This window comes from Pollachius pollachius (assembly GCF_949987615.1).
Source record: "Pollachius pollachius genome assembly, chromosome: 6".
Taxonomy (NCBI): domain Eukaryota; kingdom Metazoa; phylum Chordata; class Actinopteri; order Gadiformes; family Gadidae; genus Pollachius; species Pollachius pollachius.
The window spans coordinates 19381351-19403442 of record NC_136939.1 but is presented as its reverse complement, the minus strand read 5'-3'; the positions used below and the strand labels follow the sequence as shown (position 1 = coordinate 19403442).

The window sequence follows — 22092 nt, the reverse complement described above, 5'->3', positions numbered from 1 at the left end:
TGGTGGGGGTGGTGGTGGTGGGGGTGGTGATGATGTTGGGAGGAATGGTGGTGGGGGTGGTGATGATGGTGGGGTTATTAGTGGTGGAGGTAGCAGGGGTGGTGATGATGGTGGGGTTATTAGTGGTGGGGGTGGTGATGATGGGGTTAATGGTGGTGGAGGTGGTGGGGGTGGTGGGGATGTAGTTGTGGTGGTGGTTGGGTTGGTGCTGAGGGTGGGGTTAGTGGTAGGAAAGGCGGTGGTAAAGAAGGTGGTGCTACTGCTGAGGTGGGGGTGGGGGTGTTAATGGGATTTGGGTTTGGTGTGGGGTTATTACTGGCTGAGGGTGGTGTGGTTAGGGTGGAGGTTTGTTTCGGTCTGAGTTATGTATGACATGCTAAGGAGAGGCTCGTAGGAACAGCTGAGGACTGAGGAGAGGACTTCACGCCCGAGCATAGAGGGAGGGCAGGGATGAAGGGAGAGAGAGCAGTCCGGAACGACAAGGGATGATCCCAGTGGTTTGGAAGTCAGCATATTCATACTCATATATAGACGGAAATATGCAGAGCAAGCACTGGAATTGTCTTATTCATATTATTATCATAAAGGAACAGAAAATTGTTGATAAATTTGTTTAACATAATGAAAAAAAATGTCTAACTCAAATCCAGACCATAGGAATATTTGTTAAATCAGGCGATTCGATATATAAATAAAGGACCCTGCCACATGTATCGAACACATTTACCCGTTCACAAGCACATCAGAGACATTATATTAACAATGCGTTATATATCATATAATATATCATACAATACATGCAACCAACAAGGGCAATTTTTTTGCGTCAAGCTCCATAATATCACGCTGGGAGCAAGCTTTGGAGAAGTTGTACAGTTACAAAGTCAGTTGATAAGTACAAAGGACAACATGATCCCTTCCTCTTGGCTTTGAACTCATGTCATCTGATTATTTTGGGGAAACGGGATATCCTTTCTGACCTGTTTTTTTTGACAGGTCCATATCCTGTATGTCCTGCAAGATAGATGCATTTCTCCTTTAATTCGTCAACATAAAGTGGGGAATGATCTGTTCAGCATAATTCTCTCCCTGATAAAACAATTTTAAAAATCTTTAAAAAACAAAAACTAGACTGCACTCATCTCTTTACATGCTAGGTGGGTCTGTCACTTTCAAGTCTTATCTGGAGGAGTAAAAAGCACAAAATTCACTTAAGAACAACACACTGAAAAACAAAATAACAAAATTATCAATTACAAATAGGATCCAGACTTAATTATTAAATCTATCTTTGTTTCTTTTTTGTTGCTCTGTGAAGAATGTACTTTTTCAGCAGACAAATTAAATTGAAAATCATTTGAGCCGAACTAACATAATTAGAACGGTTCCCCTGAAGTCAAATATCCCTCTTAAAACATTATGTTGCCAATGGCAACGACAATAGCCTAACATATGCACTTTTATCTCTGCTCGGCAACCAGATTCAAACATATTGTGTATTGGTCTCAAAGGCAGGCTAAGGCTGCCCTCTTGTTTGGGTTGACTAACACACACACACACATACACACACACACACACACACACACACACACATACACACACACACACACATACACACACGCACACACACACACACACACACACACACACACACGCCCTCCCTCCATCCCTCCCTCACACTCACACCCTCCCACCCATCCAAACACACAAATGTTACTATATAAACCATTAAATAATAGCCATTTGGAGCCAGGAAAGGTTTACATTTGCGTTTACCCTCAAGTGAAACCACGTCTTCCACCCCCCTGACCATGTCGTTAGGCTTATTTGCCATGATGGGGAGGGATCGTTTGTATGCGACGCCTTTAGGACCCAGCAGCGCCGCCCAAGAGGTAGCGGCACTCCTCTCAGACAAAGGCAAAGGCAGAGACCGCGTGCCGCTACCTTGCTGCATCGACACCCATTACCACCACTCCGCGAGCAGCACCGCAGGTGAGTTCAATTACTTTGATGGAAATACGCGTAGTTTGGTTCATGGGCAAAACACATGCGCATGTTCATTTGTAAAAAAAGCCAGACTGTCTCAGAGGTGTCATCGTTGTGAAGGTAGTATTGGTGAGTGTTAAACGTTTCTTCTTCTTCCATGGGACTGGTCTATAGGCTTTGAAGGCAGGTGGCCAGCTAGACCCGCACACACCCATCTCCAGTCATTCAACTTGAATTAAATCCTCCACCGGCTTAAGACGTGTCGTATTTGGATGGATAACATAAAAATGCGGCACTAAAACTTTCCATTTTCTTTTGAAAGTACCCATTTAAGCGTTCTTATGATTTTGGCCCGGCTTCTGATTTAAGTTGAATTATAGGATAAGCATAATGAGGGCGTTAAAATGGTCCTGGGAGTGTTGAGTTCAGTGGGCGGATCTGTCAGAAGCAGAACCCAGTTCTTCATGAAGCCCTTAATGTTACTGCAATGCCAGCTTCATGTGGTACTCAGGGGACTGTTTCCTTCGGATGTATGCTCTCAGTTTAAGGTGTGGGCTAATTCATTCATTCATTCATTCATTCGTTAGGTAAAATATCAAAAAGAAAAATATTCCGATTTTATATTGGGAGAGATGAACTATTGATTTATCAACAATAAAAATCTATTCTATCTATTATCTAATCTATTATTTTCACAACTCCCCATTGAAAGGGGTATTGTTTGCTTATACTGAGTACGAATTCCTTACCCTGACCATATTAGGCTCTATTAACTCTGCCCCGCTGTATACTGTCATTGTGTGGAACAAAACGGTACTGCTCCCGCTGGAGTCAGCGGTGTATGATGTCACTTTGACGGACCCTCTCTGAGACAATGGGCCGTCCTAGTCGATGCTCCGGTGGGGAAGGGTCACTTCCAGAACTGCCCATTAGCGGAGCAGATGGGCTTTAACGCTTGTCTTTGTCAGCTGATGCACTGCCAGGCCACAGCAGGCCCTACCTCGGGGCCTCTGCTGTCATAAAGCCCCACTAACATCCATTTTATGATTCTCCCAAGGGGAGGCCTCTTTTAAGTGACAGCTAAAATGTTTTTCTTGCCTATTGTTGTATTTCTGTTGTTGCTGTAAAGGTGTGTCTGTTTTTGTATTGATTGGTGATTGTTTTATAGGCTAAATGTGTTATTTGATGTTTTCAGTGGCTTTCCTTATAGGTTTAATATTGGCTTTTAGTTGTATACGTTTGTTTAAATGGTCATGAGGTTAAGTGTAATTTAAATTTTATCAAGATGCAATGCAAGAACTACTCACCAGCTAGTTAAAAAACAGTTAAATTGTTCTTAAATTAAATTACCTGGTCACCTAAATGTAAACATTTATGCAATACAAGAAGGCTGTGTTTCTTGTTTAATGTATAGCCTATTACATTAACTAAAAACCAAATTGCTGTACGGTTGTCTGTTTATTTTAGAACAAGGCGAGAGTATAATTGGATATTTGGGTCAGTGGAGCAGGCCACTTCTTGAGTTTAGATCTCACTGCTTGTTTTGTGTCGGTTTGTTTTTCAATGAGGTGCGAGAGGGTCACTGTTTAGTTTAACAGTGTCAGTATATTTTCTCTTGCATTGAGAACTAAAGTGTGGCCTTTGATTAATCCGCAGTTCATTGACAACTAGTTGGTACGATTTGGCCTTTTGAACAAACACAAATCTGTTATCAATTCAAATCATTAGCTCAAAGCACCTAACCCAGAGGGTCAAACTAGTACCTTTACAAGCCATTGGTAAGCAACAAGATCATAATCTGCATTCTGCACGTGACAATCACCTCACAAGGTTTGCTTGACCCCAAAGCTCAAATGTCACACAGATACATTTTCACCATTTGGGATTTATGTTTTCTTCTCCTGATAAGTTGTTCTTTCTTCAGCTTGTTACATTTGATGATATAGTCTATCGGTTGGCAGTGTGTGAGCAAGTGGAGGGAGCTTTATATAATATAATCACATGCTCTGATCCCACCACTGGGAATCTCATTGAGAGGCTATGTATAGAGTGGATGGCTCGGTGGCGGCTTGCGTGTGCTTATACTGTGTGAACCCCATGGCTTAATGGCCTTTTGACACCCAAATATAGCTTCTAGTCTTCTTTTCCATCTGTCGATATGTGTGGATTATCAGATGCATACACATAATAAATATCAAAATAGTATTGAAAGTCAAAACCACACACTTGACAACCTGTGAATGCCGGCTTGCTGAAAGGTGGTCTTCACTAAGCAGTCAATAATTGGATAGACTAAAGCAATTAACTGCTTGAAATTTCAATCGCTAATGGTAACCATGTTACTTGCTGTGTCTGTCTACTCTCTCTAAATCAGCGGTTGTGTCTAAATGTACCTCCTATCACATAGGGAATCTTATCCGATCGATTGGCGATGACTCACCACTTTTATTGTCCTAGATTCACAGATAAACCTTCACAGTGTTGGTCTTCTGGTCGGTATCCCCTCTCCTACCATGTACTTGCCGTTTGAGATTTGGATCTATGACAATGGTGCTTGAATTGTCTTACGGTCAAAATGTAAGATCAACCCTTAACGGGCAACCTCACTCATGATAACTAATCCCCCTTCCTCTGTTTCCAGGCAACCCCGGACCTAATCACCAGCATCACACCTCTGCCAGTACCCCCCCTCACAATGAGCATCACCAAGGAGCTGGACTTCGGACACTTTGATGAGCGCGACAAGGCGTCGCGCACCCCGCGTGGCGGCCGCCTCAACGGCCTGCCCAGCCCCACCAACAGCGCCCACTGCAGCCTGTACCGCACACGCACGCTGCAGGCCCTGTCCAACGAGAGGAAGGCCAAGAAGGTGCGCTTCTACCGCAACGGCGACCGCTACTTCCGGGGCATCGTGTACCCCGTGGCCCTGGACCGCTTCCGCACCTTCGACGCCCTCCTGGCCGACCTCACACGCTCGCTCTCCGACCACACCAACCTGCCGCAAGGGGTCAGGTTCATCTTCAGCATCGACGGAATGCGCAAGATCGCCACGATCGACGACCTCGAGGAAGGTACGTTTGTCGGTTGGTTGGCACGAAGTTCGGCGGAACGTTTTGTGTTTTTTTTTTTGCTTCCGTCGCTAATATTGGCAGTTTTTGACCATGGTTGTCTTCTCTACCAGTGTTTTGACTTAATCCTAATTTTGGCTGATGTGGTAGGTAGAATTAGCCGTATCGTAATTCATAAAGTTGGGGTTTAACATGTGGAGTTGTTGGTCAATTGATGGTTTGACACACATTATAGTACCCTTTCTGAACACCAGGGTATGGCGCAAACTAGCGTGGGTAAGTGTTAGATCAGGATGAAACGTTAAAGGTCAAAGTCATTCCTGGCTGTTGGGAGATTCAAACCCTGGAATTTCATTGGGATTGGGAGTTATCTTTGCGGTCTAGACTCCTGATCTCTCCCAATCCCTATGAAATTTGAATCTGATGGAAGGCTACGGAATGGCAACCAAGGAGAGGATTTTGCAGTTCATGAGCCTATTCAGCAGGTTGAAAATATCGAGTAATGCTAGTTTGCGATCCAAGCCATGAGGTCATTGTTGATAAGAAACACATGTCCAGCCTTTGAGAGAGAGAGAGAGAGAGAGAGAGAGAGAGAGAGAGAGAGAGAGAGAGAGAGAGAGAGAGAGAGAGAGAGAGAGAGAGAGAGAGAGAGAGAGAGAGAGAGAGAGAGAGAGAGAGAGAGAGAGAGAGAGAGAGAGAGAGAGAGAGAGAGAGAGAGAGAGAGAGAGAGAGAGAGAGAGAGAGAGAGAGAGAGAGAGAGAGAGAGAGATCTCTGCAAATCTTTATTTCCGTACAGAGTTTCAGCCATCATCCTTTGTGGACTGGCAGATGTGGAGGGTCCTGCGTCTTGTTCACCCGAGGGGATACAATGACTTAGTCCTGTTTCCGCTGTAACGTATAATTTTATTTAGTCTGTTTTAATTGGGTCCGTAATTTGTCTGTTAAAGCCCAGCTCTCATCTGTGTGTGTGTGTGTGTTGGCCTCCCTCCCTCCCTCTTTGGGCAAGTTCAATCAGAATGTGTGTAACCTAATATATTGAGTGCTGGATGGGGGATGTACAACATTCAGTTTTAAGGAATGGGGAAGTAAGGTAAGGTTGGACAAGCGTCTTTGGCATTCCGACTCAAGGTGGCTTTGACCTGCCATCAGTGAATCCAATACCACTTAAGATTATCTTGATCCCTGCAGTCTTAACCAATGGCCTTCACAACTTATAAATATACTCTTAAGAGAAATCCCTTTTCGATGTCTGGATTAAATTGGCCGTCTAGACAAGAAGACGGTTCATTGGAGGTTTCTAACCTGTCAACGTTTAGATTTAAATTTAAATAGTATTCTGGGAATACAGAACACTTTATACTGTTGCTACAAATGTCAATGTAAATAATGTAGAAATATGCTTCTATTATGTTCCGAATCAGACCTGTTCATCGGGTTTGTTGGGAATCTGCTGATACTGAATGCCCTACATTTTTACCTCGATCAGACGGCTCAGTATGGAATATTGATAAGATGGAAGTGGTTGTCAACACGGGCGAATGAATCCAGAGTTCAAAGCGATATGTAATGTTCCACACATCATTGAAATCAATATAGGAAATGGCCCTCAAACCACTTAATGAATAAACCTATTGTTAATCTTGGGTCTCTTCCTCTGCCTGCAACTCTCAAGTATATCCCAAACAGTTCCCCATGGCATTGGAGACGGCCGATACCCTAGAACCCCAAGTCACTCTACACAGCGTTATGAAATCTTAGAAACTGGCTCTCCCACCGGGGCCTCCGGTCGCTTTCATCACAACAGAAGCCACTGGCGTCCGGTCATCCATCCGTCGTCTCACCGCTCTCTTTTTGTTTTGTGTGTCTGCCCCAGGGGAGAGCTACGTGTGCGCCTCGGAGAACTCGTACAAGCCGCTGGACTACACCAAGACGGTCAACCCCAACTGGTCGGTGAACGTCAAGGCCTCGGCCAGCCAGAAGATCTCGCTGGCGGCCAAGGCCACACTGGGCGGGCCCGAGGGCAAGGACTTTGTGCGGCCCAAGCTGGTGACGGTGATGCGCAGCGGTGTGAAGCCGCGCAAGGCGGTGCGCGTGCTGCTGAACAAGAAGACGGCGCACTCCTTTGAGCAGGTGCTCACCGACATCACGGAGGCCATCAAGCTGGAGAGCGGCGCCGTCAAGAGGATCTACACGCTGGGCGGGAAGCAGGTCAGTGGCAACATGGTGTAAAGGTGCTTTCAGGGTGGTTGTCTGCCCATGTCTGCGTGAGAGTCTACTGCCGCGCCAATTGTTGTGGGTTTTCGGTGCTTGGCCCGTGTTCTGAGAATGCAGGTGTAGGGATCTTCACGTCTTCTGTGGGATTAACAACTGACCGACATTTGAGAGTTTAAGAGGAAAAACCACAGGGTACTTTGATGTCTTCCTATACCATGCCAGAGTTTCTAAGGGTTTTCAAATATTTACGATTGTGTGAAATGACCTCGCTGACTCACAGATCAACTGTGTGTGAACCACGCCCGTTAAAAGGCAGCGACCTCCATTGTAGGGATTCTCTGTCTCAGTCTTTTATGCAACTTATTTATTTAGCTTTCTTCCCCGTTATTACTCTGCTGCCTGTCTCTCAGCCTTTACTCTGCTGCTGTCTGTCAGCCTTTGAGTGTGATCAAGTTTGAGGCCTATAGTGACACTGTTATTCTATACCCTTTCAAAAAGTCCACTGCTCTTCACCTCCTCTATGGCATTGAAAACACTGCCCACACCATTGTGTTGAGGCCCATGGCTTGTGTTTGATCCATGGGATCCTGGTCCGTCAGTGTTCATCAGAGTTGGTCACTTGTCACAAAGCTCATAAAAGAACTCATTGAGTGTGAGATGCACACCATCCTGTGCCATTTCCCAGGGCCGTGTGGGTTTCTGTTGTCTATCAAGTTATTACTTTTCACCCATTGATGTGCATGTCAGCTGGCACGCAGGTCAAGCTGTACTGACGGTAGACCGTGGTCAACCGCACCTGCCTTCTGGACACCATTCAACATCAAATGGAGTTAGGAATCAAAGCGTTACTCCTGTGAACTTCTGGAAAATCTGTCTAGTTGATGGTTCAAATAGTAGTCATATTTTAGTAATTTATCAAACCCTTTCATTCCAAATTCCGTTAACGTGTTATTTATCAGCATGAAGATGGGTGGGTATCTTGCTCAAGGATGCCTACATGCATACCTTGGACACTGGGGATCTAACCCAGTATATTTTTTTGGGCTGGTAGCCAGATATCCAAACCACAGGACTATCCTGCCCCACCTTAATGACATGCATCACAATTCACTCCAAGTCGCCTTGGACAAAGGGGACACTAACTGCAATCTCCCCCGTGCTAATGTGTTTCTAAAGTAGGGCAGGCTGTGTCCCCTGCAGCGTAGGCCTGAACACAAACCAACTAGCGTCCCGGTTACCCTTGGCCAGTCCTTCATGCGGTAGGTCCAGGCGGTTTAACCGCACAGTGAAATATAGGACATCTCTACCCCCATAGGAGCCCCCAGCAGGGGCTCAAAAGGCAGACATGCCCCCTCAGCGGTCTCTTTCACTAGACGGGCAACTCGTCATAAAAATGAACGTGCTGCATTTTAAAACGTCCTGTCCAAGAATTGTAAAATTCCAGTTTACAAAAAGGTTTATTGACCAACCAAGACTGTTTAAAATATGTTGGTTTAGGTTTCACCTGGAAGAACATCGGATACAACCGCAATAACAGCCTCTACTCCAGAGAGGGCTATCGGTGTCGGACTGGGAAAACACTCACACAGGGGTCAGATGGATCGGCAGAAGCCGCCAAGCAGGGGGTAACCGCCAACAAAGTAGTTTGTATAAGGGCCGGCTCCAGGCTTTGCACTGTACCCAAGAAGACCGTCCCCCAGGGGAACGGCATGGTGGTTTTTTTTTTTTTTGCCATCCAGTTAAAAGGGGGACACTAAAGGACAGCATGTTTTATTCATGAAGGTGTCTGTAAAGAGTGGTCTTCTGGGAGAGGACCAGGGCTTCCACCTGGAAGGCTGTCCAGGAGGGGGGGGATAACAGATGCATGAAGAGCCTTATAATTAGGAATGATTGAATGATTATGTAGAATAGCCTTATCCAAAGAGGGGGGACTATAAATGTGGAATCGTGGCTTCGGTTTCCCAGTGGTGTCTTGAAGGACCTATTTTTTTTGAAGGATCTGAAGGCGTGTCTTCAGACAGAATAACTTTGCTTTCCTTAGTTTAATATTTTTTCTTAATGATTTGAACCTATTATGAAGCATATCCCAAAGTGCCTTTCCCCGTGATGCCTTTCAACCAAAGAGACAAAGATTCGAGGTCTAGAATGTCTTTTATTCACTTGTGCTCTTTATATCGGTGGTGGTTGAGCAGCTCTGCGACCATGAGTGGTGGTATGCAACAGTGGAGCGTAGGGAGGAACCAATGGGAAGGCAGGAAGGCATCGCCGCAGAGCAAACATGTGGGCGCGGGAGTTCTGCATCTGTTTCCCTGCCTCGTCTCCTGTGATGTGGCTAAATGATCGCTAATCCTCCCCGGCTTCCTGAATGATGACAGACGGTTTGGCAGTCGTACACGGTGTTCACACAAGCCTGTTACACTTCCTCCGGTCATAGTTCACGCAGTGTTTGAAATGGAAGATGTGCTTCCTTATGCAACTCATCAGTTATAAGTGATTGTGTTTGTGCAATAGGAGAGAATTTAGAAGTGAGTTATAATGTGATGGATGGCTGAACCCATTGTATGACTTCATGGTCAGGTGAGTATCCTTTGTGGGTGTGATTGGTTGACTGTGATATGGCTCCCCCTCTGTTATCCCCTCTTGTATACATGTCTATCACTGGCCTGCTGAGCTGTGCTGCAGTTATTTGAATTTAACTGGAATGTTGTCTTTTTAAATAACCCTTTAATTTAGTTTTCCAATTATTTGTTTGGGATGGGTGGCTTTTGTGAATGTGATTAGTCCTTTTTAGATTGTGTATCATGTGACATTCATCATTTCACCCAGATTTAGTTTTGTTTCCACTGGATTCAGATTCGGTTGTAGCTCCACTAGATCCAGTTGTGTCTGAACTAGCCTTTGTGGCAGTATCTTTAGTTATTTGTGTGTGTGTGCTGGGCCGTGCAGGGGGGCTGCAGACTGCAGCTGCTCTGTGGTGGAGGTAATATTGATGCAGTGGCCCCCGCCCCTCCCTGACTCTGCACCGGTTCTCCTCCTCCTCCTCCTTCCCCATTTCATAGCGATGGCTGCTCAGGCTGGTTGCTAGGTTACCATATCCCAGGCACAAAGAGAGCCCAGCTGGTGTGGACTGGTCTGTCAGTCACCACATCCTGTACTTTAGTCCCTGTGATCGTCTGCAAATCAATTGTATCTGTCTACACGTGTGTGTGTGTGTGTGTGTGTGTGTGGAAAGCTAGTAGATGTTCAGTTTGTCCAGGTACTGAACGATGTTGGGCTACTTGAAGGGTGATTCTGCAAGCGTAAAATGGCTGCTTTCCTCTAGCGTGTTTCCAGGAACATTTAACCCACTAGCTTCAGCGCTGTTCAAACTGGCTGTGCCGTCTGCGGAGGACCCTCCCTCTCCTTTTGTTAGCTAGGAACATCTAACGCCCTTTTTTCCCTTAACAATCCTGTGTTTGGAGAGGGCGGAGCGATCCATCAGGCCTTTCCCTCCTCTCCTGGCAAATTAGGATCATTTTAAAGTCTATATATAATATAGACGGAATAATTATTCTCTCAAATAAATTCCCCTCGATGGCTCAAAATGGGGCTCCACAATGTCAGCAGTGTGTGTGTTTTGTGTATGTGTCTATTGGCTTCCGGACACCCTTTTATTTGCACTCGTAAGTCAAATGTCAGGTCCTTCGACTAATTTAATGCAAATTCAATGACCCTCTCATTTTGTGTTGGGTGATGTATGATTGGAGCAGAGTTTCGGGCTAAATACCCTCTCACGCCTTGTACACTGACATGATGTAGAATTATGGGCAGTATTTCTGTGTTAATTGTTTCCTAAACGGATACGCTGTTGTCGACAAATTAAAAAGCAGCATGGCAAATAAGACTCTGTTCTCTCATTCTCTACCTGCTTCAGGCAAGGTCATCGCAATGACGAGAACAAAAGGTTTCTAATGGGAGTGACTGTTCAATAGACTGCCATTCAGTGAGTAGAACAGGGAAACGCTGGTCCAGGGGCTTCTTCATGTACCAATGTAATCTGGAGATTGGGGGTGGTGGTGGATAGGGGAGGGTGGGAGGTGCAGCGCCTTCTTCATCTCTCCCTTGCAGTGGAGGCGGTCGTCATGGCAATAAGCGGAGCCATGATGAATTCAGTCTGTGACAAAGACTGTGAAACGCTGAGTGTGCTCTTTACCTGACTGCTCCCTCATCAGCAGCCTTCAAGCATGTGCATTTTCCCACATGCACAGACCACATGCACCCACGCAAGGACACACATTGACATATAGGGGAATCTTGAAATGGTTTGCAACTCTTCTAAATTCAAGCCAACACACCCACCAGACAACGTGTCAACATGATTCATGCGGACAGGCGTACTACGCTGTGTGTGTGTGTGTGTGTGTGTGTGTGTGTGTGTGTGTGTGTGTCTGACGTGGGGGTGGGGCTGGCCAGGCAGCAGCTGGTCTCCATGACGGTGCAGATATTAGTGTGTCTAGCTGGTGTGGTCCCTGTGCGTAAACACACACGCCAACGCCGCGGTGATCCTCTGGGTGCGGCAAAGGGGAGCAGGGGTCACGTTTGTACAGCGAGGGGTCGTAGGTCAACTCTTGTTTTAAAACAGAGTGATTTCGAGTGGGCCTCCCGCAGTAAAGGAGGCAACGCCATACTGACCTGATGGTTGGTGAGATATCTTTACTGTTTAATGTCGGATTACTTATTTAGTCATTTAGTAGATGTGTTTATCCATGCCGACTTAGAAGTGAGGATGAGACCCATCAAAAACATGTGATCAAACTTTTACCACCTACAGAAAAATCGGAGGGGGGGGGGGGGGGGGGGGGGGAAGGATGTTCGCGTTCTAGGAAGCCTATTACTATGGGGTTTTGTGTGGAGGCTATCGATCCTGGCTGTGTGTTCAGAGTCGAGAAAGATGGAGTGGGAGTTTGCTCAGGGACAAAGGAGAATTAAAGAGGTTGTGGCTCCCATGGAAAACCTGCCATTTTCTCTCTTGCTGTGCTTGGAGAGTGGATAGCATGAATCCAAAGGCTGGAAGAATGCAATTAGATGAGGAAACTAGCACTTGGTTGGGCTGGCATAAGCACTTGCTTTGCTTATTTTGTGAATTTTCGATGTACTTAAATGATTCTTGCACTTTTTGGGCTATATCTTCATTGTTGAATGCACTTTCTGTAAGCCGCTCTGGGGGAGCGTCAGCTAAATAAATGTAACGTGACTGGGGTGGTGAGGTGTCAGGAGGGAGGCTACAGGGAGGGAGGGAGGCTACAGGGAGGGAGGGAAGCAGAGTTGGATTCACAGCTCAGCAGCTCATTTTCAGAAGGGTTTTAATATTTTACATGGTGGTTTGTAATTCAGACCCAACAAGGCATCCCTACCTTCTCCGTGTCTCGACTCATGACGTGCTACTTTATTACACCGTCTTTCCTTTTTTGCGAGTGACACTTCATCACCCAGCCCACGGCATCATTAAAAGCACGTGTTCTGCCAAGTTAATGTCTGCTCAGAATAGTGTGTGTAAAAGCTATATGAGGTCTGACACCACTTTTAATGCTGTAAAGTCATTATAAAATTTGTGTGTGTGTGTTCTCTCCATTCCACTGGTAATCGCCTAATGATGCCTATTGCCTACCAGTGAGTGGGTCTTGAGACTGGTAAGCCAGGAGGGGACGGGGAGGGGGGACTTTGTGAATAATTCAGCTGGTTGGTGGGGTCTAAGGTTTGGGTCACTGCCCGGCTAGTGGTGGTGGTGGTGTGGCTGGGGGTCATGTGGTCCTGACAGCTGGCGAGGCAGAGATTAGGGATGGGCTTGGTGGGGAGTGGGACTGGGACTGGAACGCACATGCGCTCAGGAAGAAATAAGAGAGGGGGGGGGGGGGGGGGGAAGTGATCCTAAGTGAAGGAGACATGAAAGAAGAGGGAAAACGATGGAGGAAGGCGTTGAGATGTGGACACCGGTGGTTTAATCACGGGAGTGTGGAGATAAAAGCGCTCGTTACAGACCTACCCGCGAGACATCCAGGCGCCTTAAAGATAAACGTCCCTTGGGGGTGTGAAGGAGTTTAATATTTTTGCCTCTATTAGATCCATTCAAGGGGGTCTTGTGAACATGACAGACTGACCCTCTGAGACTGAGTGAGAGAGGAGAGGATGTTGTTTTGAATCTTCTTCGCACACTCGCTGCTGCATCCCTTTGGGCAACCATCTTGTTATAAGAATGATGGGAGAAATGGCGACCTTTCACATTTGACCCCCACTAAACCGACAGGGAGGTGATCAAGGTCACAGCATGTCTGCCCGACTTGGGCGTTTTCCAGAGAAGCCGGCTTGTGTGAAGCTACCCAGTGTGCTGCTAGGATACATTGTGTTTTAGACCAAGGACAAACGGCTAGACATTTTAGAAGGACACCCAGGCAAGCTGTTGTTGGCAAAAATATTAGCTTTAGGGGGGTCAACGTCAAGGTCCCTTGAGGTGCTTAAAGGGTGTCCTTAAACTATTGGTTAGCAATTTTTTTGCCGAAAGGGGAACGTCAGACTCACAGCGGTGGCTGTGAATCTCTGGCTGAAACACGACAGGTCAACAGTGAGAAGGGTTCGTCCTGGTCTCCAGTCTCCACTCCCCAGGCCTCGTGGGGCAGCAGAGAGCTCTGGGCACAGGGAGGGTGCGGGCAGGGGAGTACAGCTGTTGAATGCCTCGCCAGCCAGTCACCAGCGCACTTTTAGCCTGTCCAGACGTCTGTCCAGAACCCCACCAGGGCAGCTGCCGGGGTGGGGTCGCTCCAGAATGATCGGCGGCTCATAGTTTGGATGTGTGTCACAAGAGGAAGCTGCTTGGCAGGGGTTCTGGGTCCTCCTCCTCGACCGACCAACTGGTCTCTAATGTATAGGACCATGGCACTAATTCAAAGTGGCTTATAATACCGTGAGTGCGTACATTGTTAGTAAGGACGGCCCCAGTGGGACTCGAACCCCTAACCCTAGCAGGGTGAAGGCTATGACCCCCTGCGGTCTTCCTTTCAACAGTTGTGCTGATACACTTATGACTCAGTCGATCTTTATGACTGTCCCAGGCAGCAATATTGAAGAAGAGATTGGAGGAAGCAGGAATTGGGGGAGACATGGGCCAAGTGTAGATCAGTTATAAATAACGTATCTGGGCTTGGGTATTCCAACAGGAAGTGGAACTATGCCAACAGGAGATACTACTACAATTGCTGGTTTAAAAACTGGAATGACGGTGTCCGAATAAAAGAACAGCCAACAGGGTGAATCTCTTTGTTTTTAAAGGGGTGTAATCGGCCTGTTTAAGCTTGGCAACAGGGCCAGACCATTGGAGTGCTGAGGGGAAGGTGTGGCTAGGGACATCTGTCCACTAAAGAGGCCATATTGTGGGAACAGCTGCTGTGGCGAGGGGGCAGGCCCCGGAGAGAGAGCCAGAGAGATGGGAGGATCACTTGGGCCTAACTGTGAAGGGTGTAACAATATACTGTCTTTGTGTGTACTCGTCATTGTGTTTTTGCGGGGCTTTCTGTAATGAGGTGGGTTGGTTGTGTGTGGATTTGGTGTGCGCAAAAGCAATGTTAACACGTGAGGTGTCGAACAGAGTTGACCTACTTCCTGCTAGCTGGGCTTTAACCCGAGGTCACAGGGAGAAAGGCAACACTGTTTACCTGTGTTAAGATGCTCTCGAGGGCCGGCATGCCAGACAAGATTAGAGTGTACATGTTCCGCTATGAGGCTAAATGAGCATGCATTACAGCCGCTATGCTATTGGCTACATCAGGATGTCCAAGCTCTCGTGCAGGATGTACCACAGCTGTTACGCTAATTCAGGATGTGTGATAGATGCTACACTGTTAGCTACATCCGTATGCCCAAACTATTTCCTGGGAGCATTAGCAACAAACAGTGTTCTATCTGTGTGAAAGCCAAGCTGACTTTTACAACGTGCCAGAGTCTGTACCCTAAACACTAGTACCTTGTACAAGTGTAATCAGCCTTTACAATTCCACATTATTTTGATGCAACGATAAGTTTCTGGTTTCAGAGATGTCGAATTTTCTATCATTCAAATTGAAGGAAATACCCTGTGATGTTGTGACAGTATGGTCTCCTTGAGAGGCTCATGAGGGATCCATGTTGTGACCTGCGTTCCGTATGACCCCTCAGGTGACCCGCCTCCAGGACTTCTTCGGTGAGGACGACGTCTTCATCGCCTGTGGACCAGAGAAGTTTCGCTACGCTCAGGACGACTTCGCTCTGGACCAGAACGGTAAGCCTGTGTCCCATGTCAAGGTTTCCTCCTTCTTGCTTCTAGCGGATCTTTTCCTTGCCTTTCCAAAGGCTTGCATGCCAGAAAGTTGTGTGATTAAGGGCGAAACTAATACAATTGATTACGCTTTTACTGGACCGCATAATGGATACTCGGAAATGTTACGGTGAATGTTACAGTGTGCTTTTTGATGAACCTATGTGTGCATCGGCCGATTCTTCAGCGCTATGACTATACAGCTTGGTCCAAGTGAGCCTTCGCCAATCGCCATTTTGCTACAGCCCGATCTGAAATGTTTTTTCTAACCTCTCACTTTCTGTAAAATGGCTGTGTTTTCCAACCTAACAACAGCACCTCACAGGATTTATTTGAGTATAAGCTCTCTTTTGGTCTCTCCTACGCCTGCAAATATCTGGGAGACATCGAATGAGAAACACTCCTGGCAGGAAGGGTATTTATGTCCAGGAGAGAAAATATGTATGTGACGGCGAGAGGGAGAGGAGGAGTGGGAGGAAGAGCAGAAAGGAGCCGGCGTTATCTGCCGGCAGCAGCAGCCAGAGGTAGAGCGCTGCCATTAATCCTCCTCCTGATAGGCTCGGGTCGCCGTGACGCCAGAAGTGGGTAAACACGGCAAATCCTGTGGCGCTAGCATACAACGGATATTAATACGCTATTCAGGATATTAAGTCGTTGCGGAGCCGCGTTTATCCGGCGCCGCTCGCAGAGCATTCCTTTTAAAATGCAACGTCATTAAGAAGCAGGTACGGATTGGGCGTCTTGCTCGAGGGCGCCTTCCTTCAACTAAGCTCCCAATCTTTGGGCTGGGGTAAAACACCCTAGCCCCTCGACTAGCCTAGCAACCCTGACTCTTCTTTTCCTTTTAAACCATGCATTATTCCACAGCTCAACTTCTGTTTCCTGTTGTTTTGTTGCTCTCCGTCTCTGAACTTGGAGAGGAATTGCTTTGAACCCGAACGAGTTTCAAAATATAGGCCTCATTTATCATGCGTGTCATGTCACCCCTACTTCTCCGAGAGAAGGGGGGGGGGGGGGGGTTCCTGTCGGCCCTCGTCCTTGTCCCCAGCCTTTGTAAGTGGGTCTCTTTGATCGAGTCGCCAGTAGCGTGCTTTTATAACGATGCGTCTCTTCCATGAAACCCTCGTGACCCCTACTGAAGCCGGGCTGTGATTGGTCGGTTTGGCTGACAAGGGGGCCGAGGTCAGCAGTGGCCAAGTGGCCCCAACAAGCGAGCTCTAAGACCACTGTGGGTGGGTAGACTGGGGGGGGGGGGCAGCTGGGTGGACTGGGGAGTGAGTCGCAGAAAGGTAGGCAGTTTGAGACACTCAAAATGGAGAGGGTTTGACGCTGTCTGCACAGCCGTGTTTGTGGTCCAAGGAGAGTCCTTTAGAGTGGTGGTGGTGGTGTTACTGAGTATTGAGCAGATGAGACAGTCTGTCAGCCTGGGGTCTATTTAAAAGCCTGGTGGCACACACACGCACCACAACACACACAGGCGCATACGCGCACAGTAACTGTCAGCATCCACTAGTGTGTGAAGGTTAGGGCGCGAGAGGAGGAAAGACGCAGTGAGAGCGAGGGTGGGAGGGAGGGAGGGGGAGAGAGAAAGCAAGAGGCAGGGAGGGGAGGGAGAAAGAGAGAGACCTATCATTGTGTCTGGGGCATGGCTGTCCTGATTATAACTGACCCAGAATAAAAGACAATGACTGCAAACATTTCTATTTGCAGCAAACAATAGCTGACATGAACGGAAAGGTTTAAGTAAACAAGTTGCTGATTATGTTCAAGCATAATCCGCCAGGAAACAATGTTTGGAAAAATGTTAGTAAAATATGGGTCCCCTATTAAGAAAAAAAAAAAAGCATACATACTGCGTGCATACTTCCATATGAGGACATGTAATCATTAATGCATATCTATGAGTAAATTTGTGTAGTATTAAGATTTGACTTGAGGGTTAATCCAAAATGTGTTTCTGTTCATGTATTTGTTGGAGCCAACCTGAGTATCCTAACCCATCAGTACTATAGTTCTTGTTCATGCTGGGGTATATTGCATCTCATTGGATAAGCAAAACCCAAATAAATTCTACATTTAACAGTCCAAACAGAAGTTAACTAGGTATTCAGTCTTGCATTATGGCAGTTTAAAGATGGAGGAAATCCCAGTGAATGATGCAAATCACTGATGAATGAAACAACTGTGTTCCCTTTTGAAACAACGTTGCCTGCCTCCTTCACATCTTTCTGTTCTGTAATCATTAATTAGTCAAATCATTTGCATATTAATCAGCGTTTATGAATGTGCGGCTTTCGATTAGGCTTGCTAGGGATTATAGTTCACAATACACTATACGGGATGTCAATTAAATGATACAAATTGTGCTTACTTTGCATCATTAGCAAATGTCTTGCGGTTCCTTGCCAGAGACAAAACTTTACGACTCATCAATTCGTCATCTTGCACCGCTTCGAAATTGGTTCTTTGGTTTGAAGCCAAATGACGTCATGGGCTTCATAGCATGGGGAACACAATGGGTTTATAACCATTCTCTGTCTGTGTGTGTGTCTCTCTCCAGAATGCCGTGTGATGAAGACCCCCAAGACTCCGAAGGGGCTCATCAAGAGTCCTGGTCCCATCCGGCGCTCCGGGTCAACCACCGAATCCAGTGAGAACATATTTATCACCCCCGCCCCCGGTTTTGATTTAATATAGATAAATACTGTCGAATAATAACTATAATATTTAAGAATAAATCCAATATTAATATTTTAGATAAAAGATCAACTGCCGGGGGAGTATGTGCTTACAAAGGTGTGTGTGTGTGTACGCGTTGGGGGGGGGGGGGTTCTTGGTGTGACGCTAGCGTTAGCATGTTAGCCGTGTTGTGTGTGTGGGCTGAGGGAGAACTAATTCCAGCTGACACTGCTCCTGGAAGACGAATACACATGGATAACCATGGTACATTACATGCATGTAACGACCTCAGGACTACAGGAGGCCTACATGTATCGGTTGGAATTAGTTCGATTTGTTTTCCCCTCATATCCCAAAACAACTCGACACATCAAATCACAGCATCTCTGTTCCATTTTAATTGTTGCATTTGTACAAATAAAGAAGATTCTTTAAAAAATATACTTTTTTTTTATTACAGAATGTAGATTATTAGTCAGAATGTAGGTATGATAGCTCATCTTTTGGTTGTGAGTTGAATAGCAGTTTGTGAAATCAATTGGGGAAACCAATTCATTAATGAATAAGTAATTGATTAAGAAAATTACCAGAATCAACCGGTTTGTGTTAGGGTCATACAAAGTGATGGAAGACAATGGGGAAGGACATTTAATGTGCTTAGATGTGGCAGTTGTTCAGGATAGCATAGCAGCTGTCCTCCAACAGTGCTGTGTTTATCACAAATGGCAGGATGAATTTAGCAAACGCATAAAGTGATGTGTCAATCGCCAGGAGATTCCTTACACAATAATCTATTTTAATACAAAACGGAACAAACATGGATTTCACCTAGCAGATGGTTGCTACGATCAGGATTTTGAGGAGGGAGGATGCTATTTACCAGTTAATTTAAGTCTTCTTTAGAGCTTGTCAGCCATTTTGTCTGGTCAAGTCACTTGTGTTCTTGGTATTTTAAACAAGTAGGACAGAGTGTAAACACAGAGCACTGCTCATCAGTCTGCCCTGATGACTCTGGCCAGGTCTCTCTCTCTCTCTCTCTCTCCGTCTGTCTCTTCTTCACTCCTGATGCGTCTCTTTAACCAGACACACGGGTCTGACTATTCTGTTTTGTCCTCTTACTTTGTCCCTCTGCCTCCCCTCTCTCGCACTCTCACTCACACTCGCTCTCTCACCCACACTCTCGATTCTTGTTAATGTCCATGAATAGTTTCGATTGGGAGAGGTCTAGGGAGGGGGTGACCTGGTCTAAAGGCAGCAGATGGAGGAGTGGGGGGGACTAGTGGATGGGGTGTAATGTGTTAAACATTAACTGAAGCAATACACTGCTTAGGGCTGGTGCAGCTGGAGGGGCGAGCGGAATGAGGACCCCTAGTCCAAACAGATCAGGTTCTGTTTTGGTTTGGAGTCTCTCTTAACACCCCTGTGTTCCTCCACCACCACCTCTATAACCCCCATCTGAATGCAGCAGAGTGCTGATGAAGAGTGGAATCTGTTTTTATAACTTTATTACTTTGTTTTGTTTGTTTGTAATGCATTTCATTCTTTCTTTTTCTTTTCAAATATATTCCAACGCTGAAGATCTGTTATGTTTGCATCTAAACATATGTTTGTTTGTTTTTAATTTCTAATGTTACTTTGTTCTTTTTAATAAAACCCATCTACTTCGTTGCATGTTTTGATTATCCTTTGGCCCCCTTTTAAAAGATTTAACTGTTTTCAAATGGTTGAATCGGATCTGGATTAACTCAAAGATTTAATATGTGATTTTTTTTTTTTTTTCTTCATATGAGATAGATCAATAAATTGGATCATGAATACAGGAGGTGCAACCATTGCTCCTAGAGGAGAGGGGTGGCTGGTCATACGTCTGCTGAAGACACTAGATTCCCACCTGTATCCAAGAAATAGTTTGGATGCTGGCCTGCTGACTATAGCGTGTATGGGGTCTCTGCCAGGATCCTGCTTTATTTCCTTCAATGCTTGGCTTTTAAAGAGCAGGGGATTAACTGAGCACCTTGGTGCCTGGTGTCTTTAGAGGCCATTAGACAGAACATTTCAGCTGGAAACAAAGTACATCAACAAGACGGTAGAATTAAATGGTTGTTGGTCCATTCATTTACTATAAAAGTTAAACGACTTATTAAAAATCCACAAAATGGAGTGAGTTTACAAAAACAAAACATATAAAATAAGTGAGAAATGTGGGTGATCCCTCAGTTTCCCTTTGAAACTAACAAGAATGTGATTTAAGCAGTTAACATTTGAACAATATTGGTTTAGATTTAGACATTGGAGCAATCTATTGTATTGAACACCCTTACTAACAGCATTACTCTGTGTGTCACTGTCTGTTGGCCTGAGTGCTGAGACGAACCTGTTAGCGCCTGGCTAACAATCAAAGCCTTAGCCACACCGTGTCCCCCCCCCCACACCCTGGCACAAAGTTAACAGCGGCCATCTGGCTTAAAGAAATCTTTTAATCTGTTACACACACACAAAAAAGGCCTTTTAAAGCATGTAGCACATAATGCACCACACCAACGCACTCTTGGAGTCCAACACAATGTGCCACACAGGAGAGAATCCCTAGCAACCTGGCCGGCGCTCAGAAGTGGGATAAAATGTAGTTTAGGTGGAGCGAGAGAGAGGAGGGAAACAGGAGTCTTGGTTCCCCCGCTGCCAAGTGGGACGAGAGAGTGAGGGGGGTATTTCACTCTGTGCCAGAGGAGCACTTTAGACTTCTCCTAACTGCGCCTTATTCACACTTGTTTATCTGTTATCCTCTTGTCTGTGGGTCTGGCTGTGTCTAACTTTCTGTATCTCTCTCTCTCCCTCCTGTGCGATGGAGTAGTCAATGGAACCGGCTCCAACAGCCAGAACTCCCCCACCTCCTCCCCCACTAGTCCGGGACTCGGACGCAAGCAGAAGGTACGTCCTGCACCCACTCTCTGCACATTCTCCTCTCCAACCTGCAAACGGCATGCCTTTAATAAAGGTAAACCTATATATAGGAGAGAACCACTTCATACGCATGTTATGAACAAATCAGTGTCTGCAAAATGAACTCCGTCTCCATCAAACGAGAGAAGTTGGACCATGGATTTATTTCCGGCCAATGGAGAATGTAAATATGATGTTGCACATGCTGTTCATAACATGCTATAATTTCTTATAAAAATAACGTGACGGTTCCCGTTTATCAATCCATGCATGGGCCCGTTTTGGCTGATTGCTGTTGGGAGTCTGAATGGGATGTGGGTGAACTTGTCTCTCTTTCTCTCAGGACCTGTACCTGCCCCTATCCCAGGAGGATGAGGACTCCATGGGAGAGTCTATGTAGGACTCTGGGTCCCAGAGGCCACTTTCCTCCTCCACTGCGCTCCCAACAGGACAGGCCGATCGCTCCTATTGCTCCTGTTTTGGCATTAGAACAACAACAACAAAAACAACAACCAGGGTTTGCGCTGCCATTTGCTGCTTGAGAATGCACACAAATGGATTCTTTTGTTCAACTTCTTCTTTTTTTACCCGTTTTTTTTTTCAGTTACAAGAACCTGTACATACAGCTGTGCTGTAGGAGTTGTTTCTTATATACATACATTTCAATAACGTGCAACGGTATTTTGTTGGTGTAGAATGGTAGTTTTCACAATTCAATAACACGTAGAAACCTGATTCACTTTTAACTGAATGTTTTGTTATCGAGTGGACTTTTTTTGTTTTGTTTAGCTTTCGCTTCAGACACGATTCCGGGCAGCAAGAAGGAACTTTTTCTAGAGGTGTAATTCTGGAGATTTAATTGGGGTTTTTGTATCGCTGGTA

At 45.9% G+C, this 22092-nt stretch overlaps 1 protein-coding gene across 1 annotated transcript; it reads left to right on the top strand.

The window, feature by feature from the left end:
• Positions 1-1928: 1928 nt before the first annotated feature.
• LOC307076916 (neuronal migration protein doublecortin-like) lies at positions 1929-21610 on the top strand (the record flags this gene model as incomplete). The annotated part of the gene is made up of 7 exons (XM_079738149.1): positions 1929-1992; positions 4628-5057; positions 6928-7262; positions 15453-15555; positions 18152-18241; positions 21122-21198; positions 21554-21610. Exons 2-7 carry the CDS (start codon positions 4682-4684, stop codon positions 21608-21610), a joined length of 1038 nt encoding a protein of 345 aa, XP_079594275.1. The 5' UTR covers positions 1929-1992; positions 4628-4681.
• Positions 21611-22092: the final 482 nt, after the last annotated feature.